The sequence below is a fragment of the Plectropomus leopardus genome, chromosome 15 (genome assembly GCF_008729295.1).
Source record: "Plectropomus leopardus isolate mb chromosome 15, YSFRI_Pleo_2.0, whole genome shotgun sequence".
In the NCBI taxonomy this organism is placed as follows: domain Eukaryota; kingdom Metazoa; phylum Chordata; class Actinopteri; order Perciformes; family Serranidae; genus Plectropomus; species Plectropomus leopardus.
Window position 1 is genome coordinate 29,202,471 of NC_056477.1, and position 23,040 is coordinate 29,225,510.

At 37.3% G+C, this 23,040-nt stretch overlaps 1 protein-coding gene across 1 annotated transcript; it reads right to left on the reverse strand.

Moving 5' to 3' along the window:
• Positions 1 to 612: 612 nt before the first annotated feature.
• On the reverse strand, positions 613 to 18,824 carry tm9sf2 (transmembrane 9 superfamily member 2). Its single transcript, XM_042501900.1, has 17 exons — positions 18,604 to 18,824; positions 16,970 to 17,037; positions 16,063 to 16,156; positions 13,290 to 13,417; positions 12,420 to 12,549; positions 11,575 to 11,699; positions 10,604 to 10,712; positions 9,507 to 9,586; positions 8,000 to 8,108; positions 7,626 to 7,758; positions 6,784 to 6,903; positions 6,391 to 6,448; positions 6,081 to 6,240; positions 5,369 to 5,520; positions 4,061 to 4,172; positions 2,883 to 3,054; positions 613 to 1,156 (listed from the first exon to the last, which is right to left on the reverse strand). The coding sequence occupies exons 1-17, from the start codon at positions 18,718 to 18,720 to the stop codon at positions 1,089 to 1,091; spliced, it is 1,935 nt and encodes a 644-aa protein (XP_042357834.1). The 5' UTR covers positions 18,721 to 18,824; the 3' UTR covers positions 613 to 1,088.
• Between the last annotated feature and the right edge of the window lie 4,216 nt (positions 18,825 to 23,040).

Below are 23,040 nucleotides of genomic sequence, written 5' to 3' on the forward strand. Positions count from 1 at the left end.
CAATTTTAGTTTCATTTGCTGAGCTTCTCTACCTTTACAAAAGAAGGCCAAATCGACGGTTTGGTAGAGCATGTTTTGAAAAAATTATTTGACCCTTATAAGATCGTCATATTTTGTATTAAGTTACAGAAATCTGTTCATTAAGACCTCTGGAACTGTAACATGTTGAATCAATATGCCTACCTTTAAAAACTCACCACACAGATCCTTCATGTCTGGAGTCTTTTTGTTGTTCCTAAATTCCTGTAGGAGGTGAACAGCAAAGGCAGACTCTTTAAAGACACATTGACATCTACACCTTTTTTTTGCATAACATTTCTCAACCAAATGGTTAATCAGGTTGAATTCAACAAAATTTTAATCAAGATACAGTGACTTAAAATGTGCTCGAGCAAATAGGTTCAGCTGGGAGTTAAAGGGTTAAGTTCTATGCATTTTCTAACTTTTCATTTAGAAAACAAAAACGGGTTAATATTATTTATTGCTATTTGGAATGCAAAACTTTGCAAAACGAATATCTCAAAACCACTCAGATAAAGCCTTATAATTCTAAGGTGAGGACATATTTTAAGACGTAATGTGCTGCACACAAAATGACAGTTTGAGAATATAACCGTTAAGAAGCAGACCCTCAGCTTTATTTGTATGTCTACAATTCAAAACTACATCTGCAAACAGAGTGCACGGAGCATGAAAGAAACCTAAAATGAATGACATGATAGCTGACAGTCGGTACAGCTGAAAGCCGCTGCACCGTGTAAGGTGGCATTGAATGAACCGACTCTCTACGCGTCAGATGCTGGAAGCAGGCTTTGTAAAGTTATGATTCATGTCATTCAGATTATATGCAGATAGATACCATATGTTCAAAATTACAACCCAATGTACACATGCTCACACGGAAACATTTTATAGGCACACAAACAAAGAAAAAAGCCGCCTGTCAGAAGCAGAGAGTCCTCTGCTAGAGGAGGTGAAGGTTCAGATTGTGTCGCTCAGTTCAGTTTGACAGTGCTCAATGTTCCAGAGGTTCATGGGAGAAAAACACCCTCTAGCCATATAAATAGTCTGTTGTGTGTTTGGGTCCTTCAGTCCACTTTGACCACACTGTAGATTTTGGTGACAAACCAGAAACAGGCAAAGAAGCCGATTGAGCCTGAGGACAGAGAAAATACACAGTTCATTAAAGCTATGTTAGATTAAAGTGTAGAAACACATTTAAACATCTGTTTGCTTAATGAAGTGAAAAAGACTTGTTGGTAAGCAGAGAATTTAGGAAAAGAGAAAAAGGGGTTAAAAAAAGAGTATGTGGGTGGGCATAAGCCGAAAGAATTAATAACACAAAACCAAACCTACAAACTAATACCAAGTAATCTGCGCTTTATCTGTTTTCAATGCCTTTTTTAAAGTAGCTTTGTTGACTTTGTATTGGTATTGCTTTCTTTTGGTTATGTGTATGCACTAAATGCTGAATTAAGGGTTAAAAAAATAAATTAAATTCAATAAAAATGTGAAATTGTGTAAAAAAAACAGAATTTAGCAAATAAAGAGTAGTGATGTGGATCGTTAATTTTTATTGATACTGATAACATTAGCGAGATTCCTTTATGTCTTTATTCAAACCACTACTGATACTTTTTTATTATTTGATAGAGAGACGAGGTAACAATACATTTTCAACAGAACTGAAATTCTGTCATTTTCACACATCAGTAATGGTTAATGTCTACTGTCACTTTCAGTCATGTTTTTAAATAAATAATTGTACTTTAATTTAAATATTTACTTCAAAAAAATCTTTGCATCAGTAGCTTTAAAGATATATTACGGGATGATCAGAGCTCATGATATAATTCCATCTCTACGATCCATTTTTGGATTGCTGGGAACACACATTTCTCACCAAAGCAACTGTATTATTCAGCTTTCTCCCCAAAAACTAAATTTTGTTTTTCTTAATGTTGCATTTGAACACATCATGATAGAGTTTAATTTACCTTTGCTTAACAGTCATTTTACTGAGCCAACCTTGAACACATCATAATGAAACCTACCTCATTTATTTAGCTAACTAGCTCTTCTCCGGCTGATTTCAACTCAGATATCAACACTGGATTATTTTAACTGACAGGACTTGCTACAAAGTTTGCCTGTGCTTACACTGCTGCTGTGATGATGGTGATGAAGACTGTGCCGGTTGTGCAGTTGCAGCAATAGCTGGCGGAGCTGAAGAAGTTTTTTAAACCCGTCAGGTTTAATGTGATGCACAGTGTTGATGTGTTTGGCTGTGGATGTTGTGTTCCCTCCTTGCAAGACATTATTTTGCAACATGAACTGCATTTCTCTTCCTCCTTATCTTCAGCTTTGGTAAAATGTAGCTAAACTTTAGACCTCTTTGTACGCCATGTCAGCCATCCTCACAAGCAACTGACCGTCAGATTTCTTCTTCGCTTGTTTTAATACCTGTTAGCTGGTAGTTCAATTGTATCCAAAAACTTTATTGGACAATTGATGTATGCGAACCAGTGTAAGGTATAAGGTTATAGGACCCAAAAGTGATTTCTGAATTCTTACAACTGTTTGATTGAATTACCATTTGTGTATAAGTTTGTGTCTTCACAGTTTTGTCTTTGTCTTCCTGAAGAGGGCTGGCTGCTGGAACATGTCAAAGAATTTATTTATTTATTATCATGTTCTACTTTTAGAACTTTTGGTGAAATAAAGGCATTTTAACATTTTTCCTAAAGACAAGTGCCTTGGTTCCTTCCTGTCTTTTCTCCAGAAATAATTAAATCTGTGGCAATGCACATGAGAAAGATGTCAGGACAATCCAAACCAGAAACCTACATCAAGCCTCACCCTTCCCATTTTTGAATACCTACCAGTGAATAAGAAAAAGATGAGAGCCATGATCATGGTGTATCCAAAGTACAGGATGGTGCTGGCCAGTCCAGTGATTTGCAGCTTAGAGAAGAAGTAATGAATGGCGTAGATCAGGAAATAGACCGCAGTGAAGCCGCTGGTCAGGAAGGAGCGCCACTGCCAATGGTAGTCCTGTGAGGAGGACAGACCGTCAGTTGGGATGGAAGGGAAGAGAGACAGTTTTGTAGACCGAGGCACTGACAGAAGGGGTTAAAAGAGCGATACAGAGCCTGGTTTCCAGAGCCGTGAGCTGAGAGCGTTAAATCAATTACAGATCACAGAAGTCAGAGCAAAATGAAATAAAAACTAATACAAACATGTCAAGACATCTTTTGGTTTGTTGCCCATCAGTCTCAGACCTCCCTGTCTGAATGTCCTGCTCCTGGGCCTAAAGGGGTTAATCTTAAATCTGTAGCAGGGCCTGTATATGTTTTATTTATAGAGAGATGTTTATGTTTAGTTTAGTTCTTGATATTATCATTTATTGAAACTATGATTAATCCTTTAAAACCAGGGCAATTTGTCTTGATTTCTTACAAAAACAAGGGAAAAAAAGGCAATAAGCATTTTCAGAAGGAATTACCCAAAAAATGGCAAGAAATAAAGAAAAACTGCACATAAATTACCTGAAAATCTGTTTAAAAAAAAACGAGAGCATGGCAAATAAAAACAAAAATTAAACTACTCTGAAAAATCTTAAAATTGATAATTATTCTGCTAAATGATTTTAACTATCTAATAACGATAATCATAAATATATATACACCATATATATACCCATGCACATGGGGGTAATTGCACTAAATCAAAGCTGAATACTTTTCTCTTTACTGCTGCCTTTTATTCAATCAAACATTCATTCATTTCTTATACTGCACTGTATCTTTTTATTTTTGTATTTTATACCTGTCATTAACTTAAGCTTGTTTTTATTTTCTGTTCTTTAGCTCTTTAAGTTGTTGATTGTATTTAAATGTCCTCTCCTGATGTGTTTCTTGTGTCTCTTTTTCACCCTGCTGCTGAGATGTGTGTTATAAATAAACGTAGCTGGTCTTCATGACAGAAGGATCAGTGTGAATATCATCCCTGCAACATAAAGCTGATAATGTTGAGGTGTAACACTGAATGTGCTGTTCACCTCGGCACACAGGTGGAAGTAGCAGAGCAGGATGGTGGCCTCAGAGCAGGTGATGACCAGGATAATGAAGACAAGGAAGAGGAACCCGAACATGTAGTACATCTGATGGGACCTGGAGGACAGACAGAGACACGTCCTTAGATAAACGACACTAAATACAGTGCATTACATGGGAAGACATGTCACGGACAGCCTGTTTTCATATTTGTTGACTGGCTGTGAAACAGTATCTTTCTTTTCTTTTCTTTTGTCATCTCTGCCGTTATTGGACAGCTTGACAGTGAGGAGGCGGACGTGAAAAGGAAGAAGAGAGGAGGACATGCAACAAAGGTCCCAGACTGGAATTGAACTGGTTGAAGAATTGAACATGTTGTTGAAATGTTGTTTATTTCTGGTTCTGTCAGATTAGATCATTCATGTGGGGCTTTCATACACTCTGTCATAGTTGACGGAGGGGTCAAGTCAATCTGTTAATTCTTTAAAACCTGAGCAATCTGGTTTGATTTCTTTAATAAAAGTGGAAAGAGTGTAATGAGCAACTTAACAACAAATGGCCCGAAAACTAGAAAGAAATCACAAAAAAAATACAAGAAAATTACCTGAAAATAAGCACATACCTCCCCCAGTAATGTTCGAAACAATAGCAAACAAGAAAATGACCCATAGAAAGAACATAACTGTAACATAACATTAAATATATTATTAGAAAGATGATGAATAGTTTTCTGGACATTTTTTTCCTAGTTTTTGGTCATTTTTATAATAATCCTCCACCATTATTTAAAGTTATTTTGAGGCCATTTTCATCATCACATTTTGTAAATTTCTTACAATTTGTGGGACATTTCTTGCCAAGTTGGTCATTGCCTTTTTCCCCCATGTTTTTTTTTTTTTTTTTAATCAAACTAATTTGCTCAGGTGAGAGACATCTGAGTGAGCACAGAAAAAGATGTCTAACTAGGTTTTAAAGGGTTAATGTGTATCTGTTCAGTAATATAAAACTACAGTCCATTATCTTAAACCTCCCATTTACTCAATTTGGGAAAATTTGATGAAGATAGATAAAAACAAAAAGGTATCAGCAGTTAGCCCCACTATAACCTAAAAACCGACAATTTCAGGCGAATGTTAATAATTGAGACACTTCAGAAGAACTGTATGAAACAAATGAGATCACCATTTTAAGACTCCCCACAGCTCTGACTGTGAGTGCTACTTTACTGATTCTTAGCAAATTTTGTGACAAAATCTGAGTTTACAAGATGCATTCTGACTTTCTATGAATCATGATTTTGGATGCATTCTCACCAGATGGAGTTTAATATGAAGAAGAGCTGAATAAATATACATCCAAAAGGCAGAATTCCTCCCATGACGATACCAGGGAAAGGCTTTGTGTAGAACGACTGCTCTGGGACTTGACGAGGGATCTGATTGGTCCGCACTGGGTGTTCAATACCCTGAAACAGTCAGAGACAGAAAGAGAGAGAGAGAGAGAGAGAGACAGAGAGTCAAACAAGATTCAGACAGGCCCCGCCTGAAACAGTCATTCATAAAAACTATTTTAAAAAGACACATTAATTACATTTCATAATGTGTACCATGATACATCATCTTCACTTTCTTGTTGCATTTCTTAAATAAGTTTGGGGAGGACATATTGGATCATCATGATAACACAGAAGAAAACACAGACAACACTTGACCGAGCTACAGACTCTTGCAGCAGCTACATTAGTCCTGCTGTGGTTTTGTATTATTTTTCACATGTGGTTATTTTATTACTTGATGGTGACTTTTTTTCAGTCAGCATGCACGAGCTTAACTCAGAGTGAACATACTCAGAACTGACTGAACACAGAGTTCAGGGTTACACCCAAAAACAGGCTGCATGTTTGTGTATGTTTCCATGTTCATTCTGTCCCTTTTTTACATGTTCAAAATACATTTCAATTTCAGATTTATGCTAATAATGACACAATGTATGAGGTATGAATGGTTGATGTTTGTATACACTTACTGCCTTCTTGAAGCCAAAGTACGCTCCTATAAAGGTAAGTGGCACTGAGATACAGAACCACAGAGCCAATATGGCCACCAGGGTCCCAAAAGGCATGGCTGCTGAAGATCCTTCACCCCACAGGATCAAGTTCATCACAAAGAAATCTGCAAACACCACCCTGAGCAGAGAGGAGAGGATGTTAGACGAGGGAAAGTAAGAGATTTAGAGAGTGTAGTCAAGTGTTTGTGTCTTTCTCATGTAGGAAACTTCCACTGTATCTTTGTGTTTATTATTACGTTCAGTGTATTAGCCGGTCCAACAGTCTTACCCGGGACAGAGGAAGGCTGTCAGCAGAACGTTGGTCTTCCACTTCTCTCCTCCGAAAGCTGATTTTTAAAACAAACATAAGGAGAAAGGAAAAGGCATTGCAGATCCCATAATATATATATAATATATATATATATATATTATATATTATATATATATATAATATATATATATATATCATATATATATATATATATATATATATATATATATATATATATATATATATATATATATATATTATATATATATACACTTAAAGCTAAATTATGGCAGTAAGTGAGAAAGGAAACAGAAGTGTTTTTATGTTGGATGGAATGGCAATAATCACAATACCTTTCATCCTTTTTTTTCCATCCAACATAAAAACACTTCTGTTTCCTTTCTCACTTACATTTGTAGAGGCGAGCAGCCACATATCCAGCAGGAGTTCCCAGAAGAACCCAGAGAACAACAGCGCACGTCATCAGAGCACCACGGTTTGCTGGAGACAGGAAGCCAAGACAGGCAAAGACTGGAGAGCAGAGAGATGACATTATTACAGTTTATACATTTGAAGTTAGAATAAATAAAAGCAGCTATAGAGCAAACTGATACTGGACCTTTTGGGCTTATGCTAATACAGAAAATCAGTTGAAATATTGGCTAATGTTAAAGGGTTTTATGGCTCTCAAGTGCAGAACAATACTGAATTGGGTGAAACTCAAAACACAACATTTCATAAAACAGAAGAGGGAGCCTGAGAGCATAACTAAAGTGCTCACTGAGTTTATCTTTTAGGTGCCGTTTACACGGCAACAGTTTTTGCATGAAACATTAAACTTTTGTTGCAGCCTGGCCGAACTTCTGAAACCAGGTTCCAAAATGTAATCTTTTGTACACAGCACCCCTTCTGTTGCTGTGTAAACTGGCAATACACGGGTCCTGTGAGAACAGTGACGTCACGGTCACATTTCGTACTCGCATGCGGTGTTCTTCTTTGGTGTGTCATTACAAAGTTACAGCACCAACTACTGGCCTGGCATGAAAACTACAGCTTTTTCAGTTGTTTTTGTGGATCCGTGGAAAGACTTCTGTTTTTAGTAGGGAAATAAAGTGTGGACAAAGAAAAACAGGACAGCTCGTGGCATGTCAAGAGCAAAACATCAGGCACTGTCACCACAAGGAGGCACCAGTTTGCATCTTGACTAATTCTACTACACAACCATGAAGATAAAGATATAAAAAAAGACATACAAAGGGTGACAAAGGTCATGATGAAGATCTGGGTTCCCGAGCCTAGGAAAACAGACAGCAGCATTCCCTTCCTGGGAGGTCGGAAAACATCTCCATGGACCAACTTCCACCCAAACTCCTCCTGAGCGTCCTCCTGAGGACAAGATAGATGAGCAGATAATATTAGAACACAGCTTGACCCCTAATGTGCACCAGATATTGTGTCATATTCCAGTGGTGCCATGAGTGCCTTGTATGCTCATGTTACCTGTGATAGTAAATATGATGTTAATGATCATCTATCAATCATCTATAACTGAGAACTTATTGAAAAACTGTCAGACGTGAGCTCCATCTCAGCAGTGTTTCTTTGAGCCATGCAGACAGGTACTCACCACAGAGTCCATCTGATTGTATCTGGCGATATCTTTATGCAGAGTCCTCAGCATGATCATGGCCACCATTCCAGACAGGAACAACACGATCACCAACGAGTTCATTATGCTGGGTGATTAAAAAATTTAAAATAAAACAAAACAGCACAGCCAAATAAGTTATTGCTGCTTAACCACTCTGGCTCATTACATAAAGGGTAACTTCAGCATTTTTAACCTGGTTCCTATTTCTGCATGTTTATTTGTGTAACAGTGATTAATGGGAAGAGTAATTAATGATCTGTTATCAGCATTCCATCAGCATCTGACAACATTACTGAAAGGATCCCGACAGATATAGATAGACCTTTTGGTTAAAAAGTAAGATCCTTTTTGTTTAACTTGAAACAGCCCCAAAATCGTTATCAACTCACTAAACTCACCTGCATTTCACATCTTACTGGGGGAATTAAGAGTTTATTTGAACAGTGCAGAGATGACCCAAGACAGCTTTTTTGAGTTTTACTTTGCACATTCAACTTTGAATAAAGTGTGTTTTGCAGTGATAAATTATTTATTTATTTATTTATTTATTTTACAATGATTTGTTTTTATTAACAGATGCTCAAATAACTAAATCAGGTTTCCAATCATGCATTTGAAAGCTGTAAGTAAAAAGATAAAAAACAATTAAAAAAAAAACACCAATTATTATTATTAGGGATATACTAATACTGAACCTGAGGGACATTTGGAGTTATGAATTAAATTACAGTTTATTTAAATGTAGTCTGGTGGGTTGAACATAGAAAGAGAGTGAGAGAGTGAAAGACTGTCCACGTTACATCTGATATATAAAAATGTCTGTATTGTCACTGTTTCAATAAACACATCTGCATCCCCACATCCAGCTGTCATCTCGCTGTCACATGATAGACTACAACTACCAGGTAGAATGAGGCAATGCTATTGATTCACCTCACACACAAACTCTCATCTCAAACAAACCAGCATCTCTGACTCACATATAAGACCTGCAAAACTACAGCACTGATGCTGCTGCAGTATTTACATTCATTGTATCGACACTGAATAACTGACCGATTAACATAGAGCACTCTGTCTCCTTCTATGATACAAGAGAAGTTGTGCACGTGTGGGGGTGGGTTGCGCAGAGAGTGTGAGAAAGAAGAGATGCAAACACAGGCACGGTTTCACAGAGGAAACAGGTTGTGTAACACAAAATCAAACCATATTGATGCAAACATTACTGTCTCATCCTAAATCTCGTTTAAAATTATATTGATTTACCTCAAAAAGTCGATACACTGCCCAGCCTTAATCTGCCCCTGCGTGCTCCCAAATCTTAATGAGCAAACTGATCACCTCTTAAATTTGTGTCAACAATGATTTAGGTCAAATTACATTTAAGATACAGATTCTGGCACAATATTAATATATGTGTGTGTGTGTGTGTGTGTGTGTGTGTGTGTGTGTGCGCACGCGTGTGTGTGCATTAGAGTCTTACCTGAACCACTGAATGTTGGTGTGAGGCATGGACTCCAGGATGTAGTCCCATCTAGATGCCCAGCGAATATTCTTGTCTTCCTACAAGCACACACACACACACACACACACACACACACACACACACACCTAGATTTACGCAGTTGCAGTGCTTTAAGGTTTTCTGAAGTGATAAATGATGTTACGCTGCTCGTTCTGCATTCATTTGCACAGAATCTCTCTTATGGGGAGAATCTCTGCTCTGATCTCCGCTATATTTACATATTAAAGAATGAGAATATTTTCCTCATTAACCCTTTAATACCTGAGTAAACAGCCATGGTTTCTTTCAAAAGCATGGGAAGAAGGCAATAACAACTTGAAAAATTAACCAATATTTAGCAAGAAATTAAGAAAAAAGAACACAATTACCTGAAAATTAGACTTTAAAAAGTGGCTTTAAAAAAGTGGTTAAAATCAATAATAAATGTATAACATAACTTTCAATAAATAATTTATTAACATCTGGACAAATTTCCAGAGCTTATTTTAATTTCAAAGGGTTAATGATGCATTATTTCACCAACTCACAACCCATACCTGTGCCCCTGTGTGTGTAATAAGCAGAGTATACACAGGTTGTAAATTGACGTATGTAATGCATCCTTCAAACGGCAAGAAAATACTGCAACATTCTGACTTAAGAACAGGTTTTTCTTGGTCAGTGGCGCAACACTGCCTCAAAATAGCAATATGCAAACAATGAACCTGTCAACACCTCATTTGAGACCTACACACCCACAAGCCCACAGATGGGCACAAGTACATTTGGTACTCACTACAACGTGAGTGCTGACAGTGAAAAGTGCTTCAGTCTGAAACTACCTATGAAAGTTGCCCTGCTCTGTGCACCGCTTTGCATCCACACTGGAAAAAAATGTTTTTCTTCCAGTAAAAAGTCTTTGACCAAAATAATTACTTGCGCTGGATCGTATTTTTCTCTTTATACAAATTCCAGCCATTCCAGAGTCAATTTTCAATTTGTAGCCTGGGGCTCCATTAGTCTCACAAAACATGGACAGCATTAAAAAAACACTGACACGATATTATTGTACTGACCTCAAAGAAGACAGAGTAGGTGTATGGGATCTCAAACACTCCTGTGTGCTTGTTTTTCAGGAATTTTGGGCCTCCAGAGCAGTCAGGGTTATCTTTGGGGTTTTCATAGCTGGACAAAGAAAGAGAGACAGAAGCAACTGATTAAAGTAGTGAAATCTACCAGTTATCTAATTTGATCACAATACAGGCAGAAACTACAAGAACGCTAATTAACACCACACTATTCTACTAGTTTACATGGTTGTCATACCAGTGGACAGCACCAGAGAGTCTGCATCCAAAAGAAGTTCTACAGTGGGCCAAAATGTAAACAACAAAAAAAAAAGAAACTATCTACATTCTGACAAGGCCAAAACTAGAATTATAGCCATGCGGTTGTTTGCACCAGTCAAGCCAAAAATTGAGTAAACTTCCTCAAGGCTTTCATCAGATACTAAGAGAATAAGATGGAAGCAAGGTCACGGTGACACTGACCTTTGAAAAACAAATTCTTATCAGTTCATCTTTGACTCCAAGTGATTGTCTGTGTTTTCTGAAGAAATTCCCTCAAAGCATTCTCAAGATGTTATATTCACAAGAATGAGATTGATATTGACTTTGACATTTGACGACCAAAATCTAACAAGTTCATCCTTGAGTCTAGGTGGACATCTGTGCTAAATTTTAAGAAATTCCCACAAGGTGTTTTTGAGATAATGCATTCACGAGTATGGGATGGGCATACGTATGGATGTGCATACAGATGGACAACCCGGAAAAATAACATCTCCAGCCAAACAAATGAGACATTATAATCAGTGTGAGTTGCCGAAAAATGCAACCAAAGAAGTGTATAATAATAAATGCATTATAAAGGTGGCATCAGTAGGACAGAAGGGTATGGCAAGTCGATGAAGAATGTGTAAAGTCACAGGTTCAGGACAGCCTCCTATCACAGAGAGCTCCATGTCAGCTCAAGTGTCATTTATCACCTTTTGGGTTCGATCTTGGCGGCAACCAGTCGTGCTCCCAGCTGTTCATGCTCGACGATGTGGTAATGGATGGTGATGTCCACGTGGTTAAAGATGTAAAAAGCATCTTTTTCATTAAAGTTAGACTGAAAAACAAACCCAAGACAAAAAGGTTCAACTCAAGGGTAACAAAGTGTTATTACAGTTATTATATTATTTAAAAGTCCCAAAAGTCAACACCAAAACCCACGGTGAGGCATCTGTTTTATTACTATGCTCCACGTTTGTGGAACAGCCTGTCTGAAGACCTGAGGGCAGCAGAGTGGGTTGATATTTTTAAAAGAAAACTCAAGATCTATCTTTTTAGTTTGCATTTATTTAAATTGTACCTATTCATTTATCTATTGACTATTCAGTTATACATTTTAGTCTCTTTTACTTGATGCTATATTATTTTACTGTTTTTAATATTTTAAAATTTTATTTATTTATATAATTTATCAATGACATATTTATTTTTATCTTTTATCTATAGGTTTTATCCTGCCTTTGGTTTTTCTCACGTATGGTAGCATTTACTCAGTTCCCCATTTTCTTAAGTACTCTTACTTTACCTCTTCAGTTAATTACAAAGTGTTGCTTTTTATCCATGTGCCTCAAATCTCAGGATACTGGCCTTAAAATGCTAACGTGACAGTAGACAGTGTCTGCATCCCACTGATGATGATGTATCAGAGCTCACTGATCATTTTATACAGATCTGCACTTGTTGAGTTACTCATCTTTTAAGAATATTTCTGATTGATGAAAACTTAACGTATATAGTTAAAGAGGTTTTTATGTGTGTCCGTGTGTAAGATACTCACATTGACCACGCAGGCATCTTTCGGTCGACCTCCTTCTGTGACGTAACAGCCAATGGGGAAACCAGGATTGCAGAACTTCTGTCTATCTTCCACGTCGTAGCACCAGGTGACTGGCATGTTATCCACAATCCTAAACACACACACACACACACACACACACAGAGAGAGAGAGAGAGAAACAAAGCTTGTGATGCTCACCAATCTACACAGTGCAAAGGGAAAGATTGAATCCAAACAAACTGCAGACCAATTCTGCACCACTAACAAAAGGATAAACATTGACTTAAATCTTTTCATTTATTTACTGGATGTTTTAATTAAATAAGTCATTACAGACATATTTACTCACACAGTGGCAATCTACACCTATCTGATTACACACATCCCTTTATTTGTTCCACATAGATTCTCACTTCCACATTTGTGCCCATCTCCTCATCTCACATCTGACACCATACAGCACTGATATTAAGTGGGCTGGTTTGAAAACCACGATTTCTAACTAAAATACATCATCTATCATAGCACAAACTGTAAAAACAGACATCAGCATTGGATATTCAAATTTGTGACGGTCCCTGAGGATATCTTTTGCGACAAATCAGGAAACATAACCAAATCCCCTGCGAAACCTGGATCACATGGATCAACATCGTCCTGCGTTTCTGACACTGAATGTTTGTTAGTTCTGTCACTTGTTCCTAAACTGCATATTTTGTCTTTCTTAGAGCTGGAAGAAGTGCCAGTGAAGTCAAAGTGAAGATTGATTTCCACATCACACAGTGATGTGTTTTTGGTGTGTGCATGCTGCTGTGCATTTGGCTGTATTTTCCTTCACTTTATGTGATGATGTCAGTGAATGATACATACCAGTGATGCTGGTAGTTGAGCAGCATGCCTTTCTTGAGGAAGTCCAGTTTGGCTTTGTCTGCAGGGTTTTTGGTGTCGTAGGTTCTGGTGCACACCTTCTGACACATGGCAGCTTTCTTGAACTCAAACTGGCACACAGGACACAGATCGTATGATTGCATTAAGGCTCTAAAACTGCTGGGTTCATCATTCTCCACTGTGCAATGAGACAATATACAATGACTGTAAAACCCATAGAATCAAATACAAATTATGGCACATAGACATCAACTACACTGTTTTATTCAGCAATGTTCATCATAATGGCAGCTGCTTAAAATGTGTTTCGAGAGAAATCGCTGAATTTGATTGAGCCCGACTTAAACGTGTCAACATCTGCCACACCACCATACAAAAACCAAGCCGAAAATATGTTACTTTCGTACAATTAAAAAAGAAAGAGAAAAAAATAAAATCAATCAAACAATAAAATAAAATAAAATTATTATAGTTTTCTGCTGTATCGAAAATGTACCAAACTGTAACACCACTGTAACATACTAAACCCAGAATTTTATGGATTGTTAATCCCTGCTGCTTACCAATAATCTTCTCATAGTGGGAAACATCATACTGTTTGTTAATGTCATTATGATCCAAGCATAATGTCAGTTAAGTACACTCCCATTAAATCTATATATTCTGTGGCTTCTCAGCTTCATCAAAGTAAATACAGAGCATGTGACACACCCACAGCTGTCCAGCTGAATTACACATCCCAACAATGTTTGCCTCTGTTGTGTCTGCTCCACTGGTTCTTCATCCATCAATGCTCTGTGCTGTCATGAATCTATTGTGTATTATAGACATGTAGAAAAAAGCAGAGTCTGAACACTGAAATATAACTCCAACTTCAACACAGGTCTCCAGATTAACTTCTTGCATTAGCTGGACTGTGCGCTAAACTTTTTTGTTTTGGCGCACCATAATTTAGGCACAGGCAATTTTTTTCACTTCACCTTTTGGTTTTGCAATAATATATTTTAAGCATTATGTTTTTCGTGAGTTCCTTTCCACATTATTAATTTCTTCACTTATGGTGTAAGGGTACCCAGATGCGGTGGTTGGGTTTAAGAGTCATAGTTCAGTGTAGGTTCAGTACAGTGAGGAAAATAACTAATGCATAACAATCTGCTTCTTTTCATTTCTTCTGAACAGACAGTATTGTAAGTGTCAAAGACAAATACAATCCTCTTGCTGAGGACCAAGGTTACATATTGCCTGCTGGTAATTTATCTATCTATTTTTATGATTAAAATAAGAAAGATTTTAAATCTATTTTTAATCTTAATGTCTACGGGTTTTATTTATTCATTTTATTTTCCGTCTTATGTTGTGCATTCTGTGCATTCAATTCTTATGCTTATTTTATCTTACTTTTACAAGTATTTTCAAGTGGGTTTTATGTGAGGCTGCATTCTATGCTTCCTGTTTTGGTCTTATTTTATTTTGACCTGCAGGTTTTATTATGTCTTATGTCTTCCATGTCTTTTTATGTGAAGCGCTTGGTGCATGTTATGTTTTTATCTTGTAAAGCAAGTTGGGCTGCATTTCTTGACTGAAAGGTGTGATACAAATACATTTTATTAATATAATAATAATAAAAATTATTATTATAAATACTTGTGTATTACACTGTATCAACACTGAGCAAACATTTTCCCAAAAGGCAACAGGTTACAAAAGGCTATAGAAGTGAAATGCAACTTTTCTGATATGAAATTGATAACACTAAAAGTAAAAAGAATAATACACTAGATATACTGCCCTGTGGCTGTAAGGCTCTGCACACCTGTCACGCTGCACTTTCAGTTTACATCCATGTTTATGAAAACATGCATGCTTCACAAAAGATCACTACAATCAGCACAGTTTCAAGGTGGTCCTTGAGTTATGGCCAAAAACATGTTGTATGTGATCACCATGACCTTGACCTTTAACCTTCGACCACCAGAATCCAATCAGTTCATTCTTGAGTCCAAGTGGACGGTTGTGCCAAATATGAGGAAACTCAACTTAACGTCAGATATTGCATTCATGAAAATGAGACAGATGCAAGGTCGCGGTGACCTTGACCATCTTTGAGCACCAAATTCTAATCAAGTCATTGTTTTGTTTTGTTTTGGTTTTTTTAGATATTTTAAGGGCTTTTCCATTGCCTTTCTTTGATAGGACAAACACAGCATGAAAGGGGGAGAGAGAGAAGGGATGACATGCAGCAAAGGGCCGAGGCCAGACTCGAACCCGCGGACACTGCAGCGAGGACACAACCTCTGTACATGTGGCACCTGCTCCACCTAATCAGGTCATTGTTGAGTCCAAGTGATTGTTCGTGTCAAATTTGAACAAATTCCTTTAAGGTGTTCTTTAGATCTCACCTCCACAATAATGACATCAATGCAAGGTCATGGTGACCTTTGACCACTAAAATCTAATCAGCTCATTATTGCGTCGACTAAATTTGAAGTTATTCCCTCAAAATGTTATTGAGACATCGTATTTCCAAGAATAAGACAGACAGGTCACAGTGACCTTCAACCTCTGACCACCAAAATCCATTTAGCTCACCCCTTAGTTTAAGTGGACGTTCGTGCTAAATTTGAAGAAATTCCCTCAAATGTACTTTTTTCCTTTTTTAATGATAATAATTAACCTATTAAATTGATTCAACTGCATCTTAACAGTGTGTGGCTGAGTCAGTTTGTGTGTGTGTGTGTGTGTAGCTGTGTTTTACCTTGTATGGTGAGGGTTCGATCCTCTCCCCAAAAAGCACCTGGCCCAGGTTCTCTGATGGTCGTTTCATTGTTTTCTCTGAGCAGAAGTCAAACCTGCACAAACAGGAGGTGAACATTCAAAGTTCGGGGAGGAAGTATCAACCTGCACAACACCTTTATTTCCAAGTACACACTGCATTCAGGAACTTGTTATCTGGGCCGCACGTCCTCATGAGGGAGAGAACTCCGAAATTACATCCCACTAGAATGAAACATGGCAGCTGCTGATGCACTGTTTGTCCATGGGTTGAAACTTTTTATCATGCTGAAATGTTTTCCAGCAACTGCTGTTAAATAGACATCCATTTCTGTAAATCCTAATACCATTTTAGAAAAGAAAAATAGTGCATATAAAATGTAACCAACATGTTATAACCTAACAGAAGAAAACAGTGTTTGAATCTTTTTTGTTGTTGGGGGGAAAGGGTGGTGGGAGGAGGTTCATAATAACTTTCACTTTTGAGGTAGTGGTGTATTTTTTCTTTTTAATTTTATATTTAAAAAACGGACCATGGTCTCATTCACATCTACTCATGAAAAATAATATTTTTCATCACCAGAATTTATTATATCTCATTTACATTAAATCTGGCGTGAATAATCCATGATAAAAACATAAATTAGCTACTTACAACAGATTGGATGCTGTTCTCTGCTACACTTTTTGCAATTAATGGATAAAAAGACTCTGCATCTACTCAAAAATCAGCTTTAAACTTCAACTATTTCTTGAATGCTTTCAGACAAAAATAAAGCATGGAGAAACAGGCTGTGCGGCCTGAAGGAATTAAAAACAGTGATGAAATGACAAAAAATCCGAAAAAGATAAAGCAAACAAATGGTATGAAACTGGATGTTGTCACTTACGCAGTATATTCGTAAGGTAGAACAGACTCCACTGAATCCAGCCTGTTCACAAATAGCTCAATGGTCGACTAGAAGGAAACAAAGCAAACAGATACATATCAGGAAGACTGCAAGTATGCTCATATCAGACATTCATTTTCATGAGGTTATTGTTTCTTGGTTGGTTGCTTTTGTTTTTTACACCTTAACGTGTGGATATTAAAATGACATTTTAAAAACTCAATAGCAGCGTGTCTTTTTCAGAAACAATGTGGATAAGTTTGGGTAAGTAAAGACATTTTTTTAATCATGTGACTACCGCCAGGTAACTGACTACTGACTACTGCCAGGTAACTGATTCGGCCAGAAAGACTAACAGGTAGGTCTATGTTAATGATGGCTATTTTGCTTTTGTTTGTGTGAATGTGGCATTTCAAGAGATGTTTATTTGCATACTTCATTTTTACAGCATCAGCATCACAGCTTGATATTAACAGGGTCTCAGCGTCCCCGGGAAAACAGAAAATGTGTTTGAGTTCTTCTCTGGGAGCCTCTGAGACAAAAAGGATTTTTGTTTTGTATGTGTTGATTAATGACAAACCAAGCCCTGACTACAACACATCTTCTCATGACATCACTATAGTTATCATTGGCTGGCTACTCAGCGTGAGAGTACAAAGATTCTTGAATGTCCCTCCGTGCCAGTCCATCTGTCCCCTCAGTAAGCAAAGACTTGCTGGCAGAAATTCAAATATGTCGCCCTGATTGTGCTGAGGATAACTTAGATCAAACACCAACAAGGGTTATACTTTTGATTTTGGCTTAGAGGAGGAACAACCAATTTTAAATAGTTGTATTTTGTATGTATTTTAAATACCCTCAGAACCCGAAAACTTGCAGGTGGGTTTGAAAGGCATGTTTTCTTTGAAAAAAAATCTCCATAATCACACCATTTGTCATAGCCAGATCCTCTGAAGTAAGTTATTCATTGTGAAGGAAGGGTCGTGCATTTTCCAGGGAGGGTAATGATTTTACATATATATAGTATATATTTTACATATTTAGATATGATATTATCATGATATGACAAATACCGAAGTCACATCCCAGCCAACCTACAGTATATTTACTCTGCAAATAGAGTACAGTCCCTAAGTTATGAGGATACTAAGCTGGGGAGCATGGGACCCTAAAAGCATCCCGTTACATAAGCTACCACTTTCCAGACTCCTTAGAAAATGAAAGTTAATCAGCTTAATTTTTCCAATTATATTTTGGCTATGTGCATTTGAAGTTGTTGTAGACGCGTTTGAATTTATAGCAAAGACCAGGCAAGTATCTTGTTTCGTATTTGTTATTAGTTTGACGTCCAGACTAGCGAAGTTACTTTGAGGTAAAGCTATTTAACAGTAGCTAACACATTACAGCTAGCTTGCTATCTTGTTATCACAGCCTCCGTTACCGTCGCTGTGCTGTTTGTTTTGCTAACGTTAGCTAACTCACACATAATATCAGTTTACAAAGAACGAGCCCGCCTGCTGCATTCAAATACCTCCTGTGTAAATGTGTAGTAGTTGTACTTTATGCTGGTTATTCAGTTATTTGGTTGTAACATCTGGCAACTACACAGGTGATGTGGGACATGTAGTGTTTACCTTACAGTCTGGAACTTGGTCTTTTCCGGGCTCACAGAAGCTCACGGGCGCGAGACCCGGGAGGTAAAACCCGGCCGCTCGAGCCAGCAGCGCGGCTCCAAGCAGCCACCGCAACATCTCCGCACCGGCCACCGTCTTCAGCCAAGATGAGACACCGTTAACTGGCTCCTCTTCGCAGTTTACACCGCATCTGACACCCACAGCAGACCGACAGCCACAAGCATCCGGTTCTGCAGCAGGCAGACACGTCACATGCCGGAAGTCCTGCAGTAAGTGAAGCGGAGCATTATGGGATCAAGGATAATAATTACCGGGCTCACAGAAGCTCACGGGCGCGAGACCCGGGAGGTAAAACCCGGCCGCTCGAGCCAGCAGCGCGGCTCCAAGCAGCCACCGCAACATCTCCGCACCGGCCACCGTCTTCAGCTTATAGTATATATTTGTAAATATTAAATGCGCTTTACTCATTTTTTTATAATTAAATAATAATTAATAATTAATAAAATAATAATAATAAATAAATAACAAATTAATTTCTGGAAGTGATGGAAATAGTTTAATAATAATAACAATAACTTAAATATCCGTTTTAAGTGTGATTGTTGCAGAAATTAAATGCACTTAATTCATTTCTGGAAGTGATAGAAATGAAAGACACATTTTTATGACTTTGACAATGATCATTTTTGTGAAATATTTGTACAAGAATCAATCCCAGTAATTAATTTTGTGTGTAATGATCATGATAAAGTATAATAATCTAATAATCTGAGCACAAGAGGCCAACAGACCTCAAAAAATGCAAATATTTGACAATAAATAACATGCTGTATCCATGTTGTTATATGCTCCAAGCATATAGGCGTAGATTTCAGAGACATCTACACAGTGGTCACATTTCCCTAAGGTGGCTATTATGTGCATTTGTTCCCCCATCCACCCCCAATAAAACAGACAGAAACAGAGGACTTTTAAAGGACAAAAATGTATGCAAAAATTCCCCAGAATGAAGGAACTTAGGTGTTTAACCCATTGAAACCTGAGCAAGTTTGTTGGCAGGGAGCAACACACTCCGCCTTGCCTTTTTTTCCCATGTTTTTGAAAATATTCAAACCAATTTGCTCAAGTTTCTTCTCTTGCCTCTGTGTTTACAGGAGAATGACTCATTCTCATCCTGAACATCTGGATCATTTCAGGTCACTTATAAGTGGTGTGATGTGAATATGATGATTTCTCAGAATATTACTTATATCTGTGGTGTGCTGTGGACCTGTCATGGAGGCCATTACTGCCAAAGATGAACGAGCTACTCTCCGATTGATCTGTTGTCCTTTTACCAACTCCATCATTCTCTACCAGAGACTGCAACACAGACATGGAGATGAAACATCCAATTGATGGCCACAAGATGGTGTTCTTTGACTGCTTTGTTTCCAAAAATGTTCTATCTATCACACTAAGCTTTTCAAAATTTTCTGTGCATGATTAGTCACTTGGGGGTTATCATACACATGCATACTTTTTTGCTGCAAGTAACAACTGGTAAAGAAAAAAAAATTCACAACATCAAAATAAAAAAAAATGAAACCACCCAAAAAACTCTAATAGTATTGGGTCGTTCATGTATTTTACTGAGAAATGTATGCCACTTTAGTATGTTACATGAAAGGAGCATTGACTGGATACCTCTGAAATTCATAGTAATAGAGTGATTTACATGTTTTGTACCAAAAGAGATGTGTCAAAATTACTATATTACTATATTCACTATATTTCCCGTCCTTCATGTTAGTGTTTGAAATCTGAGTGTCGACTTGTCCACTATAGAGACCTTAAAGAAATCTGCAATGGAACAAAATAAGTGTCAAGAAATTAGTAAAAAGTTACCACACAGAGGGGCCCCAGCCAAAGCCCCGTTCAGAGGCTGGTTGGATCTACTGCCAAATCAACGTAAACCACATTGGAGACGTCTTACTGAATTGACTTCACTTCGCAGGCAACAGCTCTGGAGGACATTTAACAATTAGCATGCCTCCTTCAAAACTTGCAGCATCTGTGGCATCGTGTTGTGTGATCAAACTGCACATTTTAGAGCGGATTTTTATTGAGACCAAGGCTAACCTGTAATGATGCTGCATCTTGATATGTCACACCTGTTAGTTGGATGGAAAAGGAGAAGCGCTCACTAACACTAATTTGAAAAAAATTGCAACCAAAGTTTGACAAAAAATATATCTATTAAGTGCATTAAAAAGCCTTACACCTTTGAAAAATGGGAGCACAAATAAATTTGCTGTGTTTATTTTTTTGTTCAGTGCGCACAGCAATGTTCTGTCTCTGTGGCGACCTGAGACTTGGGGAAAATAAATGTTTAATTCATGTTGTGTCTTGGTCACCTCGTCATGGGGGTATAACACTGTGTGAGCTTCATATTACAGGAAACTGGAGTTAAAACTGATCATTACATTCAGGAAATAGCACCTTGATGCCAGCACTATGAAGGAACGATCTGTGGTGTGCGTGTGGTCCATTTCCTGACGAGGAATCAATCCAAACATCACACAGCCAATCGTTACTAACACAGTCATGAGATTATAAAAAGTAATACTGAGTTTGATGTTTGACAAGTGGTTAGGCAGCACCAATAACCAGACAAATCCCAGCTGAGGGTCTGAAAACTCCCATTACTGCCTCTAAAGACAGATGGTGAATGCATAGAAGAGGTACTCTGGGAGCGCTGTCAGTGATGAGTGGTGCTGAAAACGCTGAGATGAATTTGCAGGAAAGTGTTGAAAAAGAGCAGGCATGGTCAGCGAAGATAAGATGAGAAAATGTAAGGAAACACAGTAGAAAAACACATTAAACAGCTGAAACTACACTTTATAAGATGAACTCTTAGCGACTGTTTGGTGCATTTTATGTGCTTTTCATTCTTCATTTTTTGACTTTGTTCATGCATATGGGATACCTTTTGGCAAGACTGTGTTTTTTGTTTAATCTACTTACAAACTTCTACTTATAAACTACTTACTATGTAGTATACTGAAAAGAATTCATTTTTTGTGGTATCGATTAAAGATTACTGGATCGAAGATTACAATTCTAACAGTTAGGACTGGTGTTGGTTAAAAAATAAACTCAATGAAAGCAGGAAATATAAATGCATATTTTTTACAGACTGATTTTGAAAAGTGTATTTTGAATGCAAAGCGGTATGAGTGTGAGTATTTGACACTACAGAAAAATAATAATGCATAAAAATCAATGTTGCTGATAATCATTGATTATCACATATCCCAGGCTTTTTTTGAAATCTAAAAACATAGTGGCATCATGACAAAAACATGGCATTTAAAGAGTTAAAATTCTGAAAAAATTAATGAATATTTGATATTCATGATTAGGACTGATGTTGGTTAAAAATTACCTCAATAAAAAGTAGAAAATAGTATTATGTGTAGTATAGTTTAAAGGTTGATTTTGAAACGTGCATTTTGTGCGCAGAGCGATACGAGTTTGTGTAATATTAAATGGGGCCCTAAGGGTTAAAGAGTCAGCATTTGTAAGATAACTTGTGCCAAAACTAATTTTAACCCAAATGTCCACTTAAGGGCTGTAAGAACTGATTTGCTCAGTAGTTAAATGGTAAAGATGGTTGTCTTTTAATGCAAAGAAATCCCGCTTCCTGCACGTGGTCTCAAATTTGCATTTTCCAGGAAAAGAATTTGACACTTCTCACACCGTAGCAGTATTTGTGTATAAATAACGAGACATGGGATGCATTGTAGATCTTGGACAAAGAAAAACCTCAATACAAATGTAGTCATGTGAGACACTTTTTTACGAAAGGTCCTAAAAGTAGATTTGTATACCTCAGCTATTCGTATGACAATGAGTTTGATTTCTTCAAGAGTTTTTAAGATCACCTGTTCTGAATAGTGACACCTTTTTTAAACATGGATGCTTAGTGTTTCTGCCGTGTACATTTCCACTCCTTTGCTTGTAGTAACTGTAAGCTGAAAGCCCAGCTAGCGATTTTTGGTTCTAAAAACGTTCTGACAATGCTACAATGTTTTCAGTTTTCTTTTAGTTCCCAGAACTTAAAGTTAAAGTTTGGGTAACATTCTCTATAACATCATAAAAATGTTAAAAATGTTATTATCATTGTTAACATATCACATTACAGGCACATTTGATTAAAAAATGCCGTGTAATCTCTGGCCTAAATAACATGTTCTGAATGTTGCTTGGAAAACATTCTTCCTTTGTTCTCATGTAACATTGTGCAAACATTTGTATAAAAGAACGTTTTATGATCAGTTACCTCTCAACAAAACATCCTCAGAATGTTGCAGTTATAATGTTACATCTTAGTCAGCATTTACCCTTTTGTGAACATTATTTGAAATGAGAAACATCCTTAAAAGGTTCTTCAAA

What these genes read in the sequence shown, in the direction of transcription:
- tm9sf2 (XM_042501900.1), bottom strand. Translation starts at nt 18,720, where the DNA reads ATGTTGCGGTGGCTGCTTGGAGCCGCGCTGCTGGCTCGAGCGGCCGGG. An exon ending in CCTACTCTGTCTTCTTTGAG is followed by an intron (nt 9,587 to 10,603) that starts GTCAGTACAATA and finishes GTGTGCTTGTAG; the next exon opens with GAAGACAAGAATATTCGCTG. An exon ending in CATCTTTTTCTTATTCACTG is followed by an intron (nt 1,157 to 2,882) that starts GTAGGTATTCAA and finishes CTCTGTCCTCAG; the next exon opens with GCTCAATCGGCTTCTTTGCC.